The 15,656-nt window shown below is 42.4% G+C and overlaps 2 protein-coding genes across 2 annotated transcripts in view; both read left to right on the forward strand.

Annotated features, from left to right (window-relative positions):
• The window catches only part of LOC143781788 (protein NYNRIN-like), a 1,337,202-nt gene that overhangs the window by 262,233 nt on the left and 1,059,313 nt on the right, over window positions 1-15,656 (forward strand). The gene's annotated exons all lie outside the window — the stretch shown is intronic.
• On the forward strand, window positions 215-12,782 carry LOC143781781 (microtubule-associated serine/threonine-protein kinase 4-like). Its single transcript, XM_077268605.1, has 19 exons — window positions 215-480; window positions 3,424-3,525; window positions 3,976-4,069; window positions 4,501-4,568; window positions 4,925-5,010; window positions 6,162-6,370; window positions 7,150-7,288; window positions 7,389-7,521; window positions 7,671-7,836; window positions 7,996-8,097; window positions 8,334-8,456; window positions 8,605-8,717; window positions 8,808-8,899; window positions 9,256-9,341; window positions 11,247-11,327; window positions 11,476-11,556; window positions 11,705-11,785; window positions 11,941-12,021; window positions 12,250-12,782. Exons 1-19 carry the CDS (start codon window positions 253-255, stop codon window positions 12,345-12,347), a joined length of 2,163 nt encoding a protein of 720 aa, XP_077124720.1. The 5' UTR covers window positions 215-252; the 3' UTR covers window positions 12,348-12,782.

Genomic DNA, 15,656 nt, shown 5'->3' on the forward strand with positions numbered 1-15,656 from the left:
TCAGCCTATGGTGTTGCCACGTTAATTATTGCTAGGCAACTTCCTTTTATGGGGAGATGTCTCTTTAAGATTGCATCACCAGATTCCTTGATGACATCACTGATGACATGTTAATACCCCACAAGATTCCGTTATTATGACATCATAATGCACCACCACTACTTACCCAAGTGTTTACTGCCCAGGTGTCATTGTTGTCAGTGATTGGCTGCGAAGCTGGTGATATACTGACTGCGCTTGGATTTGTTAGAAATGTCTGGAATTTCTTCAGATAAACGTGAGGTGTTGGCACTACTCCAGGGGATTCTTACCATCTATGCCCTTGACATTGTGCTACCACTACCCGATGGCGTCCTCAGCTTCACTTACCGGCTGGTTATGGTGCTAGTGAGCGACTGCCTGACCAAATACCAACGAGGTCGTATAAGCTCAGAATATCTTGAGCATTTACAGATGAACATCAGGACATTAGTACAACAGGTAAGTAACAGACAAACTGGGCAAAGCACATAAAATAATAATGGATAATATTCACAAAATACAAGCTGGGGAAGGGGCAGTGATAGCGTGGGCCTGCGTGCTCTAAAATGCCAAGGCAGAATTTTACTCCCAGTCCACCCTGGTCACAATATTTAGCATCCAAAACCTGTTTAAAATAATTTTTTGGGGGAGACGGATATAAAATCCTGATCACAAGAGTAAAGCCATGGTTTTCCCTCTTTCTCTAATTATAGTTCTGATGCTCAGCCCATAATGTTGCCACCTTAATTGTTACTAGAATGTTGCTAGGCAACTTCCTTTTATGGTGAGATGCCTCTTTAACTCCTTCACCACCTTGCGATTTTCTGTTTTTGTGCTTTTGTTTTTTATTCTCTCCTTCTTCTCAGAGCCATAACATTTTTTTATCATCAATATAGCCTATGAGGGCTTGTTTTTTGCAGGCCGAGTTGTAGTTTTAAATGACACCATTGATTATATACACTCACTGGCCACTTTATTAGGTACACCTGTCCAACTTCTTGTTAACACTTAATTTCTAATCAGCCAATCACATGGCGGCAACTCAGTGCATTTAGGCATGTAGACATGGTCAAGACAATCTCCTGCAGTTCAAACCGAGCATCAGTATGGGGAAGAAAGGTGATTTGAGTGCCTTTGAACGTGGCATGGTTGTTGGTGCCAGAAGGGCTGGTCTGAGTATTTCAGAAACTGCTGATCTACTGGGATTTTCACGCACAACCATCTCTAGGGTTTACAGAGAATGGTCCGAAAAAGAAAAAAAATCCAGTGAGCGGCAGTTCTGTGGGCGGAAATGCCTTGTTGATGCCAGAGGTCAGAGGAGAATGGGCAGACTGGTTCGAGCTGATAGAAAGGCAACAGTGACTCAAATCGCCACCTGTTACAACCAAGGTAGGCCTAAGAGCATCTCTGAACGCACAGTGCGTCGAACTTTGAGGCAGATGGGCTACAGCAGCAGAAGACCACACCGGGTACCACTCCTTTCAGCTAAGAACAGGAAACTGAGGCTACAATTTGTACAAGCTCATCGAAATTGGACAGTAGAAGATTGGAAAAACGTTGCTTGGTCTGATGAGTCTCGATTTCTGCTGCAACATTCGGATGGTAGGGTCAGAATTTGGCGTAAACAACATGAAAGCATGGATCCATCCTGCCTTGTATGGAGCATCTTTGGGATGTGCAGCCGACAAATCTGCGGCAACTGTGTGATGCCATCATGTCAATATGGACCAAAATCTCTGAGGAATGCTTCCAGCACCTTGTTGAATCTATGCCACGAAGAATTGAGGCAGTTCTGAAGGCAAAAGGGGTCCAACCCGTTACTAGCATGGTGTACCTAATAAAGTGGCCGGTGAGTGTATATTGTACTTGAAAACGGGAAAAAGATTTCAAGCGCGGTGAAATTGCAAAAAAAGTGCAATTCCACAATTTTTTTTTATTTAAAATGTTCACTAAATGCTAAAACTGACCTGGTAATATGAATCTACAGGTCAGTACGAGAATGCAGATACCAAACATGTATAGGTTCTTTTTTTACTTAAGTGGTGGGAAAAAATCTGAACGCTGGGCATGAGTCGGTGTTCATAAAAGATGATCAATGGACAGACACACTGGTCTTCTGCAGACCCCCGGCTGTCATGACCACCCATCGCAACCCCAGAATCATGTGACAAGGGCACTGATGAGCGAGACTTGTGACACGGTTTCGATCAGCACGTCTTAAATGCTGTTGTCAGTTATTGACAGCGGCATTTAGTAGTTGACAGCTGAAATCCATCTGTATCTATTTTTGGGACATGACAGCTGATCACATCAACTGTCATGTGCGGGTAGAGTTGAGGGTTCTGGCGCTGCCTAAAAAAGACAGGGACACGACCTTGGACGTACCTACAGTATACTTTCAAAGTTATAAATAGGTTAAGATTCTATCCCCGGATTCCATGATGACGTCACTGATGAAATGTTAACATTCCACCATGAGATTCCATGATGACATCATAATGCGCCGCCACTACTTACCCAAGTGCATACTGCCCAGGTGTCGTTGTCAGTGATTGGCTGCGAAGCTGGTGATATACTGACTGCGCTTGGATTTGTTAGAAATGTCTGGAATTTCTTCAGATAAATGTGAAGTGTTGGCACTACTCCAGGGGATTCTTACCACCTATGCCCTTGACATTGTGCTACCACTACCCGATGGCGTCCTCAGCTTCACTTACCGGCTGGTTATGAAGCTAGTGAGCGACTGCCTGACCAAATACAACCAAGGTCGTATAAGCTCAGAATATCTTGAGCATTTACAGATGAGCATCAGGACATTAGTACAACAGGTAAGTAACAGGCAAACTGGGCAAAGCACATAAAATAATATAGAATAATATTTATAAAATACAAGTTTATTTACATCAGGGGTGGAGAATCTTTTTTCTGCCAAGGGCCATTTGGATATTTATACCATCCTTCAAGGGCCTCGGCCCACAAAGTACATCCTGACTCTGGCACTGGTTTCAGGACGTAATCTTTCATTGCATGCCCTTCAGTGTTCAGTAGTGAAAACTGCATGTGTGTGCTAACAGAGCAAAAAGAAATTAGTGAGCTGGTTGTAATCAAAATACACCTCCCTACCCAAGAATGCGGTCCCCGAGAATCTGCTCTGGGGCCTGATAAAAGGTCATCGAGGGCCGTAAATGGCCCTGGGGCAGCGGGGCTTAAGGTTCCCCACCCCTGATTTACATGAAATGTATTTTGGCCAAGAACAATTTAATTTATTGCTTATAAGAAATATCCATATATGTATTAGTTATAGCTGTAGATTGCAGGAGTAAAATGGTGACATAAATAGTGTCCTATATTCTCTACTTTCTCTCATGATTTTCCTTTTTTTGTCTATTTCCATTTTTATAGGTGGAAGAAAGATCCCAGAGTGGAGATCTGGCCTTTTTTAAACAACTGGCCCAAAAGTTCCTGGATGTACTAGAGTATATAGCCCGCTCACTGAAGCGTTTGGTAAGAATCCGTCATCTTCTATATCTCTTGTCTATCTTGTCTGATCTTCTCCAGATTACTAGTCATATAGCAGAATGTCACATTTCTCATTTTAGAAGCCTCCTTGTCCGCTCCAGGCAGGTACAGGATATTTTATGGCCGCCTGTCTCTACTCCATCCTCTGTGGTGACAGTCTGTGCTGTACTCAGTGGTGCGGACCTTTCATATCACATCTGTCTCGCTTTATCTTCCTTCTTGTAAATGCTGCAGTTCTGGTAATAGATGTTATTGGAGACCTGTTGTATATACAAGTCCCTTATATATTAATGTGGATTTACTGGACGGAGCGGCTGTATATAGTCCACGCAATTCCACAATTATGTAAATCCAGGTTTAGTCCTTTCTGTCTTTTGTGCACTGTAATTTAGTATTTGTGAAAGTTATATTAATTGTACGTAATATATCCATCAGGAAACACCGGACGGTGACTCCAAAGAGGGGCAACACCGAAATATCGCTGACCCCAATACCAGTGAGCCAGGGCTAAAAACTGATCTGATTGAAGGTAAGCTGATCATCTCGTATTCTTACAAACATTAATATTATGGAGACACCAGAGAATATATAAATTTACTCTTCACCTTCTGTATGAGGCTGGAGATGGCTCCTGGACCTCCTATAGACTATAATGGAGAGGGCTCATGCAATTCTGAAAACCCCTCTGGTTCTCTCTTCTGGGATCTTCTCAGCCCCAAAATGCACAAAGAACCTCACAGGGTCTCCATTCAAGTCCTTGTCAGATCCCAAACAATCACACATTTATGGTAGAGTATATCTATCTATGGATGTGCCATAATTATATACAGTATGTGCAGAATATCCATATAACTAGTATTATACCATTTACTTGCCTTTCCTTCCTTATATCGATGTGTTATGTATTAAGTATTGATATCGTCTAATACATGATGTCTCATTATTTAATCATTATTTTAGAGACAACCGAGCCGGCAACTGCTGACGGTGGAATACCTGAGACACCAGAGATCCCCGAATCTGCCAGTGTAAGTATCAGAGACAACATCTGTATGTCATCCGATAACGGGGTATGTATTACACATCACATGTTACACCCCATAGGACAGCGGGTTAACTCTATTCTTAATGTAGATTGGACCTATTATTATTATTCCTGTCTCCTCTGTGTGATGTCCCTTACCATCCCCTCCAGTACAATGATATATGTGTATGGAGGCTATCCCTATAATATAATAGTGTCTGGGGAGCGTCCTGCTTGTATCATGTCCTCTACATCTGCTGCAGTGTAATCAGCAGGGACATAATGGAGAGAAGTTCCTGCATCTGCAGCTTTTATTTTCCTGAAACTTTTATGTCTTACTGTCATTTCTTATTCTTCTAGGCCGTGATCAGATCATTGAGCCCTATGAATAAACCAAGGATGAGCGACTATACCCAGATCAAAGAGATTGGCAGTGGATCTTATGGGTGAGCTTTATGTATAACCTACATTCTTCCCAAATTCCTTCTGATGATGCCTCTGTCTATATGTCCTGCCTTAGGGAAATTCCTGTATATGAGTCCACATCTACTGTCAATGTTACTGCTTTCCAGGACCTGTGACATTTTTTTTTGTCCGATAGAGTTTTGTTAGGGATTATTTTTTGTTTGGTGATCTGTTGTTGTTATAGACACCACTGTGCACTCACTGGCGTAGCTAGAGCTTTTGCCGCCCAGGGCTGTTCCCGAGTTTGGCGCCCCCCCCCATTGCCATCACTCAACGCAGGGCGCCGCCCCCTCAGCGCTGTTTACCCATGAAATCCGGCGCCTGCGCTGTGTATCGCTGTTTGGTGCAGGCGCAGAGAGCTCTGGCCGTCTGACGTCACAGCCAGGCTTGCAGACTGTGCCTGTGCGGCGAGTGCGGCCACCCACCTTGGTAATCCCAGCCTCGCAGTGTGTTATGCATTATGCAGAGTGCGGGGCTGGGATTCCCGTTCCCAGCGCAGGTCCGGTGCACTCAGCGTCTCTCCGGCTCTGCAACGCTCAGGACAGAGAGGCTGGGCGTGCAGTGATGACGTCATCGCACCCTCTGCCCTGAGACGTCGCAGAGTCAGAGGGCGCCGAAGACGCTGCAGCTGCCGCAGGAACCAGGAGAGGTGAGTATTAGAAGGGGGGCCCGATGCCAGCGCTGGTATCGGGGGGGGGGGGGCCCTGGTCGTGTCGGCGCCGCCCGAAGATTTAAAGGGCCCGCGTCTCTTTTTTTTTTTTTTTCTTCCTCCTCCTCCTCTCTGGGTCGGACCCGCCCCCGGCATTGTGCCGCCCCCGGCATTGTGCCACCTGGGGCGGACCGCCCCCCCCCCCGCCCCCCCTTCCTACGCCACTGTGTGCACTAGATCTAATCTACATCTAGTCATCTAGTCCACATCTAGTGAACACTATTCAGCTCAGTTAGGATGTGATATGGATGAGAACCTCCCATAGGTGATCATTCATGCTGAGTTATTTTGTGCATTTCCAGACATTGATTTCTAGTGACGGCCGTACATCTACTATTAACTATTAGTACAGAAGATCTTTTGACATATAGACAGACTGTTAGTAAGAATTCTGTATAAATTATGGATTTTTCTCCTCTACAGGGCCGTCCACTTAGTGCGTCATAAAGACACAAACAAGGTATTCGCCATGAAGAAACAAGCCAGGAGCGAACTGGATCATCCATTCTATCTTGAAATGGCCTATCTGGAAAGGGATATCGCAATATTCTCCGATTGTCCCTTTGTTGTCTCCACGTTTTGTTCCTTCCCAACAAAACACCATCTGTGTATGGTCATGGACTTTGAAGCAGGTAAAACATAACCATTGTATCTATATCCAGCCCATATCCGCTCAAATATATAAAGGTCCCAATGTATTCATATTTCATTACTCTACATGCTCATAAGAACAGTTTAGGAGGATTACATATTTCTGACATAATCATTTTCATTGCTTCTTATTGCATTTTTTTCTGATGTTGGGGCAACAAAAACACTACAATTCCATCTGAGCTTATTTGTTCTTTTATTATTTATTTTGAAGGAAAAAAAAGTGATTTTTATATTTCGTTTTCTTTCCCCAAATATTTTTATTATTATTTTTTTTAGTCTCCATAAGGGACCTGAATTTGCAATTATATAATCGCTTTTACTATGTACTGAAACATGAGTATTGCAGAATATGGTGAAAATCTTGGTCCCCTATGAAGCCAAGCTACACACTGACCTTCACAGAAGTACCATAATGGCAAGGATAGTAGTATTCTGCAGACACTCAGCAGCCATAGCAAACCACTGACATGGAATGGGGCGATGAGAGCTTAGAGCAGCTCGCCTCCAGGTCACCTGCTGTAAATGCCAATGTCCGAGATTGACAGAGCAATGTAAGAGGTTACCAGCAGGGGGCAGATCTGAGCTCTCTTTCTGTATAGGACTACTCAGCAGTATACAGTATACGCTCTACATCACACAGTGTGTCTCTATGATTGACTCCCTGCCCCAATGTCTCAGCTTATTTCTCATTCACACTCTTCATGTGTAATTTACATTGTAACAAACCCTCACCTGTCATATTTGCTTTCTGATCTAGGAGGAGAATGTGGCAGGCTCATAGAGTTTTATCGTCGTTTACCCATCGCCTTGGCACGCATCTACATTGCGGAAACGGTTCTTGCTGTGGAATATCTGCACAGCTATGGTGTGGTTCACCGAGACCTGAAGCCTGGAAAGTAAGTGAATGCAGCAGAATAATAAAGGGAAAGACAGTTATAGTCTGGTATACAGTCTATGGGTTATTACTTAGGGCTGACAATATCTTTTCTTTCACAGCCTCATCCTATCATCAACTGGACATATCAAAGTCACCGATTTTGGGCTTTCAAGACTCGGACTCATGAGACCAACATCAGACATTTACAAGGCTCCAACTGAAGACATAACCAGAGAGTTCCATGATGATGGGGTTAGCTATACATAAAAAAAACTTATTCTTTACAGATCTGATCTATTTCTGCTTCTCTGATATTTTCTCACATAGAAAACTTTTCCACTGATATTATTTGTCACAGTTATTTTCATTCATAATCTTCTCCTTGTTCTGTTGGTTTCCAGATAACTGGCACCTATCATTATGTAGCCCCAGAAGTCATCTTAAAGAAGGGCTATGGAAGACCCATTGACTGGTGGGCAATAGGGATCATCTTATATAACTTTCTTTCCGGCAAAATGCTATTTAAAGGAAGATGCAAAAAGGATATTTTCAAGAGTATTATCAGGTGTAAGTAAAATAATCTGAATGTTGTGTGATGCCATAGTTTTTTGGTTCAGTTGTTAGGTTCATTCTTTGGTTTAATTACTTGTTGTTTTTGATATTTTTTTTAAATGATAGTAAATGTAGAGACTATCTTTTCTGTAACATTTACTTTTTATATAACAGATGACATCACTTTGAAAATTCAAAATGCTACTCATCATCCTGATGCTCAAGACTTCATGAGTCAGCTGCTCAGAAAAGATCCAACACATAGACTCGGGACAGGTAATGTATATAGTAGTATTAATAATGACTTATAGCTCCTCTGTGACCTGACAAATGGATCATTTCCATAAGGATCAGCACTGAGGTCTCTGCTTTACCTTCTTGTCTATTCCCCATTCTTCATGCTGTGACTTATAGTATATTTTGGCTCTCCTATGCCTTCAATTTAGATTAACATAAAATGTACAGTCTTCCTAACATTGTCTGGATCACTTTTTTCTTGTCTTTATTTTCAGGAGGAGCAAATGAGATCAAGAGTCATCCATTCCTGAGTGAGTTAGATTTTGAGAACCTTCAAAATCAGAATCCACTGTTTAGTCCAAATCTTGAGTCAGAGGAGGACACCTACTACTTTGACAGTAAGTAGAATGAGACGTCATCTGGTTAAAGCTGCCATTTGTCTTATCTTCCATTTTATGCGACAATATGTTCCCATCATTATTAGTAATAATATGGTGACTGTCTGTGATTATATTAATAATCTTTAATAATACTTGTACTTTGTAGCTGGCATTAGGAGACCCAAATATACGTATTCAGATGAGGGTGAAACAAGTGACAATGTCAGTGACTGGCCAGAAAGCCTAAACTATATATCATCTTCTCAAAGACTTTCTAAGGTAAGTATGTGACCTGTAAATCCACAAAATTATAACTAAAATAGTTTTAAAATACTGTATATACATTTAATTTTACTCTGTGTATTTTAGCTATATGCAACCAATACCAGGATGATGAGCAATGAAGATCATGAGCCATCTCCATATTATTCTTTAGAGACCAGCACAAACCACTCAGACGTGTGAGTAGATTATTATTATGGGGTATAGTACTGACATATCTTCAGAATACCAAATACAAGACGCATATGCCACAATACTAAATCCAGAACCCACCACCCCATGATTGATCATAACTGTGGGGTCTGGCTTGTGATAATGCTGATGATAAAAACTGATCATTGTGACCAGCCTTTCGTTTCCATTTCATTAAAGCCCTTTTTTACTAGTTATTCTTCATTCTTGCTGATAGAATGCAGTCCTGTGCAAGGTATCCCCTCCATTTTGTCCAAGTGTTCTAATTGCCCATACAGAAAGGAGACTTTTTATTTTTAATTGCTTTCACTTGTGATTTATTTATTTTTCCTCTACCAAACAGGCAGAAAGAATCTTCTTCTACTACAAGTGATGGTGATAGTGAGTATTTCACTGCTAAAAGCAAGTCACCCTCTCCCATATTGTCAGGTATGTGCAGGTCTATACGACATCTTGTTATAGCGAATGATCAAAAAGTGTAATGTGAATGTTACATGAGGGCTCAGAAAATCACTGCTTTTTTGTGCCTTTAAAATAATCAACAATCCAACACTTCAATGTATAAAATTCTCACGCTCTCGTGCTGTGCATTAAAAGATATAAGGGGCCATACAGTCTGGTGCCTGATACTGATCATGAATACTGTGCCTATGGCTCGAACAGGCCTCAAACTAACCCTATATGTACCATTAATGTGACACAGATGTTTTAAGTAATGGATTATATGATAACTAGTGTTGAGCGATACCGTCCGATACTTGAAAGTATCGGTATCGGAAAGTATCGGCCGATACCGGCAAAGTATCGGATCTAATCCGATACCGATACCCGATACCAATACAAGTCAATGGGACTCAAGTATCGGACGGTATCCCTGATGGTTCCCAGGGTCTGAAGGAGAGGAAACTCTCCTTCAGGCCCTGGGAACCATATTAATGTGTAAAATAAAGAATTAAAATAAAAAATATTGCTATACTCACCTCTCCGACGCAGCCTGCACCTTACCGAGGGAACCGGCAGCGTTCTTTGCTTAAAATGCGCGCTTTTCCTTCCTTCCGTGACATCACGGCTTCTGATTGGTCGCGTGCCGCCCATGCGGCCGCGACGCAACCAATAACAGCAAGGCCGTGACGTAATTTTAGGTCCTTCAGTATTTTAAAATTACGTTCCGGCGTTGTGATTGGTCGCGTCGCGGTCACATGGGCGACGCGACCAATCACAAGATGTGACGTCACGGGAGGCAGGAGACGCGCGCATACGCCGGAACGTAATTTTAAAATACTGAAGGACCTAAAATTACGTCACGGCTTGCTGTGATTGGTTGCGTCGCGGCCACATGGGCGGCACGCGACCAATCAGAAGCCGTGACGTCACGGAAGGAAGGAAAAGCGCGCATTTTAAGCAAAGAACGCTGCCGGTTCCCTCGGTAAGGTGCAGGCTGCGTCGGAGAGGTGAGTATAGCAATATTTTTTATTTTAATTCTTTCTTTTACACATTAATGTTGTTTCGATACCGATACCCGATACCACAAAAGTATCGGATCTCGGTATCGGAATTCCGATACCCGCAAGTATCGGCCGATACCCGATACTTGCGGTATCGGAATGCTCAACACTAATGATAACGCTGCTGCAACTAATGTCATGTTAAAGAGATCCTGTCACCAGATTTTTATCATATAACCTAAGACCACCACCTTTCAGCTCTGTGCTACAGCATTCTGGAATTTCTGTATATAAGTCTTCAAGATGCCATGCAAAAATAAAAAATACATTTTATTATACTCACAAATGGGCATCACTGGTCTTAATCCAGAGCCTCCTCTCTTCTTGTGATGCCGTTCTCCTCTGCTTCGTGTGGGTGATGGGTCCTATGTCATCTACACAGTGTTCCCCCATCATGTTCCTGCGCAGGCACACTTCTCTCTGCCCTGCTGAAGGCAGATCAAAATACTGTAGTGTGCATGAGCCGGCGCTCTTTGGCCCTTCCCAATGTATGTGCATTTCTTCCTGTGGTTGAAAAAACACTGCAAAAATGCTGAAAGAACTGACATGATTCAGATTTCAAAAACACTGAGACTTTCAGATCTAGCTAGGAAAAAAAAATGTCTGCATGAGATTTCTGACATCTCACAGCTTTTGCTATCACTGTAAAAAGTAGCTTATAATTTACATGCAAAAAACTGCTATTGACCATAGCCTTAAGGTGCAATGCCAGAATCCCAGTACTATAAGGTACAAAAATAAAATAACTCTTCTAAATCAAGATATATATCTAATCTTATATGAGTTTATCATTGACTTGTTTTTCTTACTTTTTTACATGAATTTCCAGTTGAGAAGAAAAATAAATCTGTATTGAACCTGGGAGAAGAGCAAGATCCAGAAATAGTCCCAGAGACTGAACCTATCAGGGGTAAGTGTGACAATAAGGTCTTTGATGCCTGATGTCGGCGACTGAGAATAATTCACTAGGAGAATATATTATATGTCAATGGTGGGATTTTCACAGACTAACAATGATTATTGACTTGTTTTTCTTACATTTTTACATGAATTTCCAGTTGAGACAAAAAATACATCTGCAATAAAACTGGGAGAAGATCAAGACCCAGAAATAGTCCCAGAGACAGAACCTAGCAGAGGTAAGTGTGACAATAAGGTCTATGCTGTCTGATGTCGGCGACTGAGAATATTTCACGAGGAGAATATATTATATGTCAATGGTGGGATTTTCACAGACTAACAATGATTATTGACTTGTTTTTCTTACTTTTTTACATGAATTTCCAGTTGAGACAAAAAATACATCTGCTTTAAAACTGGGAGAAGATCAAGACCCAGAAATAGTAGCAGAGGCAGAACCCAGCAGAGGTAAGTGTGACAATAAGGTCTATGTTGTCTGATGTCGGCGATTGAGAATTATTCACGAGGAGGAGACGTTAACTCCCAGTAGTACGATTGCCACATGTATGATGACTGACAATGATCATTGACTTATTTTTTTTACTTTTTATATGAATTTCTAGTTGAGAAGAAAAATAAGTCTGCAATAAAACTGGTAGGAGAGCAAAATGCCAAAACAGTAGAAGAGCGAGAACCTAGAAGACGTAAGTGTGAATAAGGTTTATGTTGTTTGATGTTGGCCAGTGAGAATACTTCTCGTGGAGAAGATGTTATCTGTCAGTGGTGGGATTGTCACATGTATGATGACTGACAATGATCCTGTTCCTCTGTACAGATAAGATTTCTCTACCGTCCTGCCATAATGACACCAAAGCAGTATCTTCTAATATGGAGTCCCATTACTTACATTAGTTTTATATCTCTTCCCATAGGTTCCATCTTCCGTCGGATTATATCATCCTGCCGGCGTGGATTATCTAGGGCTGCTCGCAGCATCAGAAAAAGATGCATTTTTCCAATCTGTCGTTAGGGCACCATATACATCTAGTGCCCTGAAGAAAGTACAGCAAGTCCATCATCAAAGCTGTACTTGGGCAGCACGGTGGCTCAGTGGTTAGCACTGTTGCTTTGCAGCACTGGGATCCTGGCTTTAAATGTCACTAAGGAAAACATCTGCAAGGAGTTTGAATGTTCTCCCCGTGTTTGCGTGGGTTTCCTCCGGGTTCTCCGGTTTCCTCCCACACTCCAAAGACATACTGATAGGGAATTTTCTGTGGAATATGATGGCGCACAAATACACGTAATAAATAATACCTGTGCGGAAAGATTTCTAACATCTGCCTGTTGCCTTCTGACCAGCAAAGAGCATCTTCAGAAGATGAAGGCTCCTTTAAGCACATCACATCATTCTTCCATGTAGTTCCTAATTTAAAAAAAAATAAATAAACATTCTGAATTAATTAATGTTCCTTTGTAATAGAATATTTCTGAAATATATGGCATACCAATACTGTATGTCGTACATGTTTGAAGCACCTTATGAAGTTTTGTTTTTTCAGTAAACGTGTATGTACTGTAGTGTGGTGGGGTAATATACTTCCCTACTGCCGTCTTCTCTGGGATCAAGCTCTGTTCCGCTCCTCTTTTGTGTGATGTCGTAGCTACATAGTTACATACATAGGCTGAAAAAAGACCTAGGTCCATTAAGTATAACCTGTTTCCAGCAATTGTCCATTTTGTCACTACATTAAATTTAACCCACAATGTTATGTGTATTGAGGAAATCATCCAGCCCTTTTTAAAAGCTGTTGTAGTGTCTGCCATTACTAGTTCTTGTGGTTGGGCATTCCACAGTCTGACTGCTCTAACTGTAAATAACCCTTTCCTATTTAGCTGTTGGAATCTCCTGTTATCGCTCTTCAGACTCCACGGCTCACTCTATGCTCTCGGTGTGGACCAGAAGTCTCTTCTATAATGCAAACCTATGGGGCCTTGTTCTGATGCTCCATATGCTTACATTGATAAATCCACATCCGGGTTACCTAGAGCGCAGTGTGACCCGGTCTGTCTGGTGAGCGGTGACATCACTCAGAAGACGAGCAATCGGCACTAAATACCAGAGAACTCGGTGGTAGGTGAATATACAACACACACTACACTACAGACCAGAGGTGTTGCTAGGGTCCTAAGATTAGGGGCTCAGCTCCAAAGTACATGTCTTCTTATACAACCCCTCACGAGTTATAAGAGGATTTGCACATACAGTATATAATTACATAAATTAAGAGGAGTTGCAGGAGACTAGATGAATATACACTCACCAGCCACTTTATTAGGTACACCTGTCCAACTTCTTGTTAACACTTAATTTCTAATCAGCCAATCACATGGCGGCAACTCAGTGCATTTAGGCATGTAGACATGGTCAAGACAATCTCCTGCAGTTCAAACCGAGCATCAGTATGGGGAAGAAAGGTGATTTGAGTGCCTTTGAATGTGGCATGGTTGTTGGTGCCAGAAGGGCTGGTCTGAGTATTTCAGAAACTGCTGATCTACTGGGATTTTCACGCACAACCATCTCTAGGGTTTACAGAGAATGGTCCGAAAAAGAAAAAAAATCCAGTGAGCGGCAGTTCTGTGGGCGGAAATGCCTTGTTGATGCCAGAGGTCAGAGGAGAATGGGCAGACTGGTTCGAGCTGATAGAAAGGCAACAGTGACTCAAATCGCCACCCGTTACAACCAAGGTAGGCCTAAGAGCATCTCTGAACGCACAGTGCGTCGAACTTTGAGGCAGATGGGCTACAGCAGCAGAAGACCACACCGGGTACCACTCCTTTCAGCTAAGAACAGGAAACTGAGGCTACAATTTGTACAAGCTCATCGAAATTGGACAGTAGAAGATTGGAAAAACGTTGCTTGGTCTGATGAGTCTCGATTTCTGCTGCGACATTCGGATGGTAGGGTCAGAATTTGGCGTAAACAACATGAAAGCATGGATCCATCCTGCCTTGTATGGAGCATCTTTGGGATGTGCAGCCGACAAATCTGCGGCAACTGTGTGATGCCATCATGTCAATATGGACCAAAATCTCTGAGGAATGCTTCCAGCACCTTGTTGAATCTATGCCACGAAGAATTGAGGCAGTTCTGAAGGCAAAAGGGGGTCCAACCCGTTACTAGCATGGTGTACCTAATAAAGTGGCCGGTGAGTGTATATGCACATAGGTACACAAGGTTATAAATTATGTAATTGTATAAATACAGAAAGTATGTGTGTGCATACGTCTAGGATATGAATTCCGAAGAAAGACTAATCTGAGCATTCAAGGGAGCAAAACACCAGAGAACTGATAAAAAAGTCAATAGAACAATGTATGAAAATATAAAAATTAAATTACATTTGTCAAGTATAAAAGGTGTGGGAGAAACACAAATACAGTATAAGAAAAAGGGCGCATAACATAGTTGTATTTAGTAAACGTGACGTATGTCAAGGTTAGGTAGGGAGACGTGCTGCATAACGCTGTCAACAGTGTACTGAAAATATATGAATAGTATCAAGCAGGTACAAATGTAATTTTACATAAAGACACTGCGCGTTTGGTATAACAATATGGTTAGTCAAGAAAGCGAATAAATGTATATGTGGATACAAATACTAAATACCGTATTTTACGCACTATAAGACGCACTTTTCCCCAAAAAAATTTTGGGGGTAAACGGGGGTGCGTTTTATAATGCGTATATATGGAACGCCCGCCAGGGCCGTGGGGTACTCTGTACTGTCCAGTACTTAAAGGGATGTGTCACGGCGGCGGAGACCCGGTCTGTGGCCCTAGGCGCCCATGCAAAAGGGGTTTTGAAATGGGAAATAAAGTTTCTTCGTGACGCCACCTGAGGTATTCGGTCAGGGGTGACCGACGCAACTTAAAAGGGTCCTCTGGGGTGATGTTATGGCAGCAGGGATGATATGGCTTCCCACAGGTGAAGCTGGGTCTCCAGGGCTCCCGGTGTAGTAGGGGCAGGTGGTAGGTGATGTAGAAAGAAACGGAGGACACAGGGTTGCAGTCTATTTACTTCTTTATTGTAGGGTTCAGGCATCCACAGTCCAGGGTACCGGATCACAGGTGCTGGTATGGTCCAGCCGGCTTGGAAGCGATTTTGGAATCCCCCTAACCAGGTAGGGTTGGAAGCCTTTCTTCTAGCGCTGCGTTGTAGTCCTTTGCTGCCTAGGCCTCTCACAAGCTCCTCACATTCTCTCTGTCCCCCTTTAGGTAGGACACTAACCTGCATGACAGGTAACTCGAGCCTTTTTACAGGATCTCTATCACGACCCGG

This window comes from Ranitomeya variabilis, chromosome 6 (genome assembly GCF_051348905.1).
Source record: "Ranitomeya variabilis isolate aRanVar5 chromosome 6, aRanVar5.hap1, whole genome shotgun sequence".
Classification (NCBI taxonomy): Eukaryota; Metazoa; Chordata; class Amphibia; order Anura; family Dendrobatidae; genus Ranitomeya; species Ranitomeya variabilis.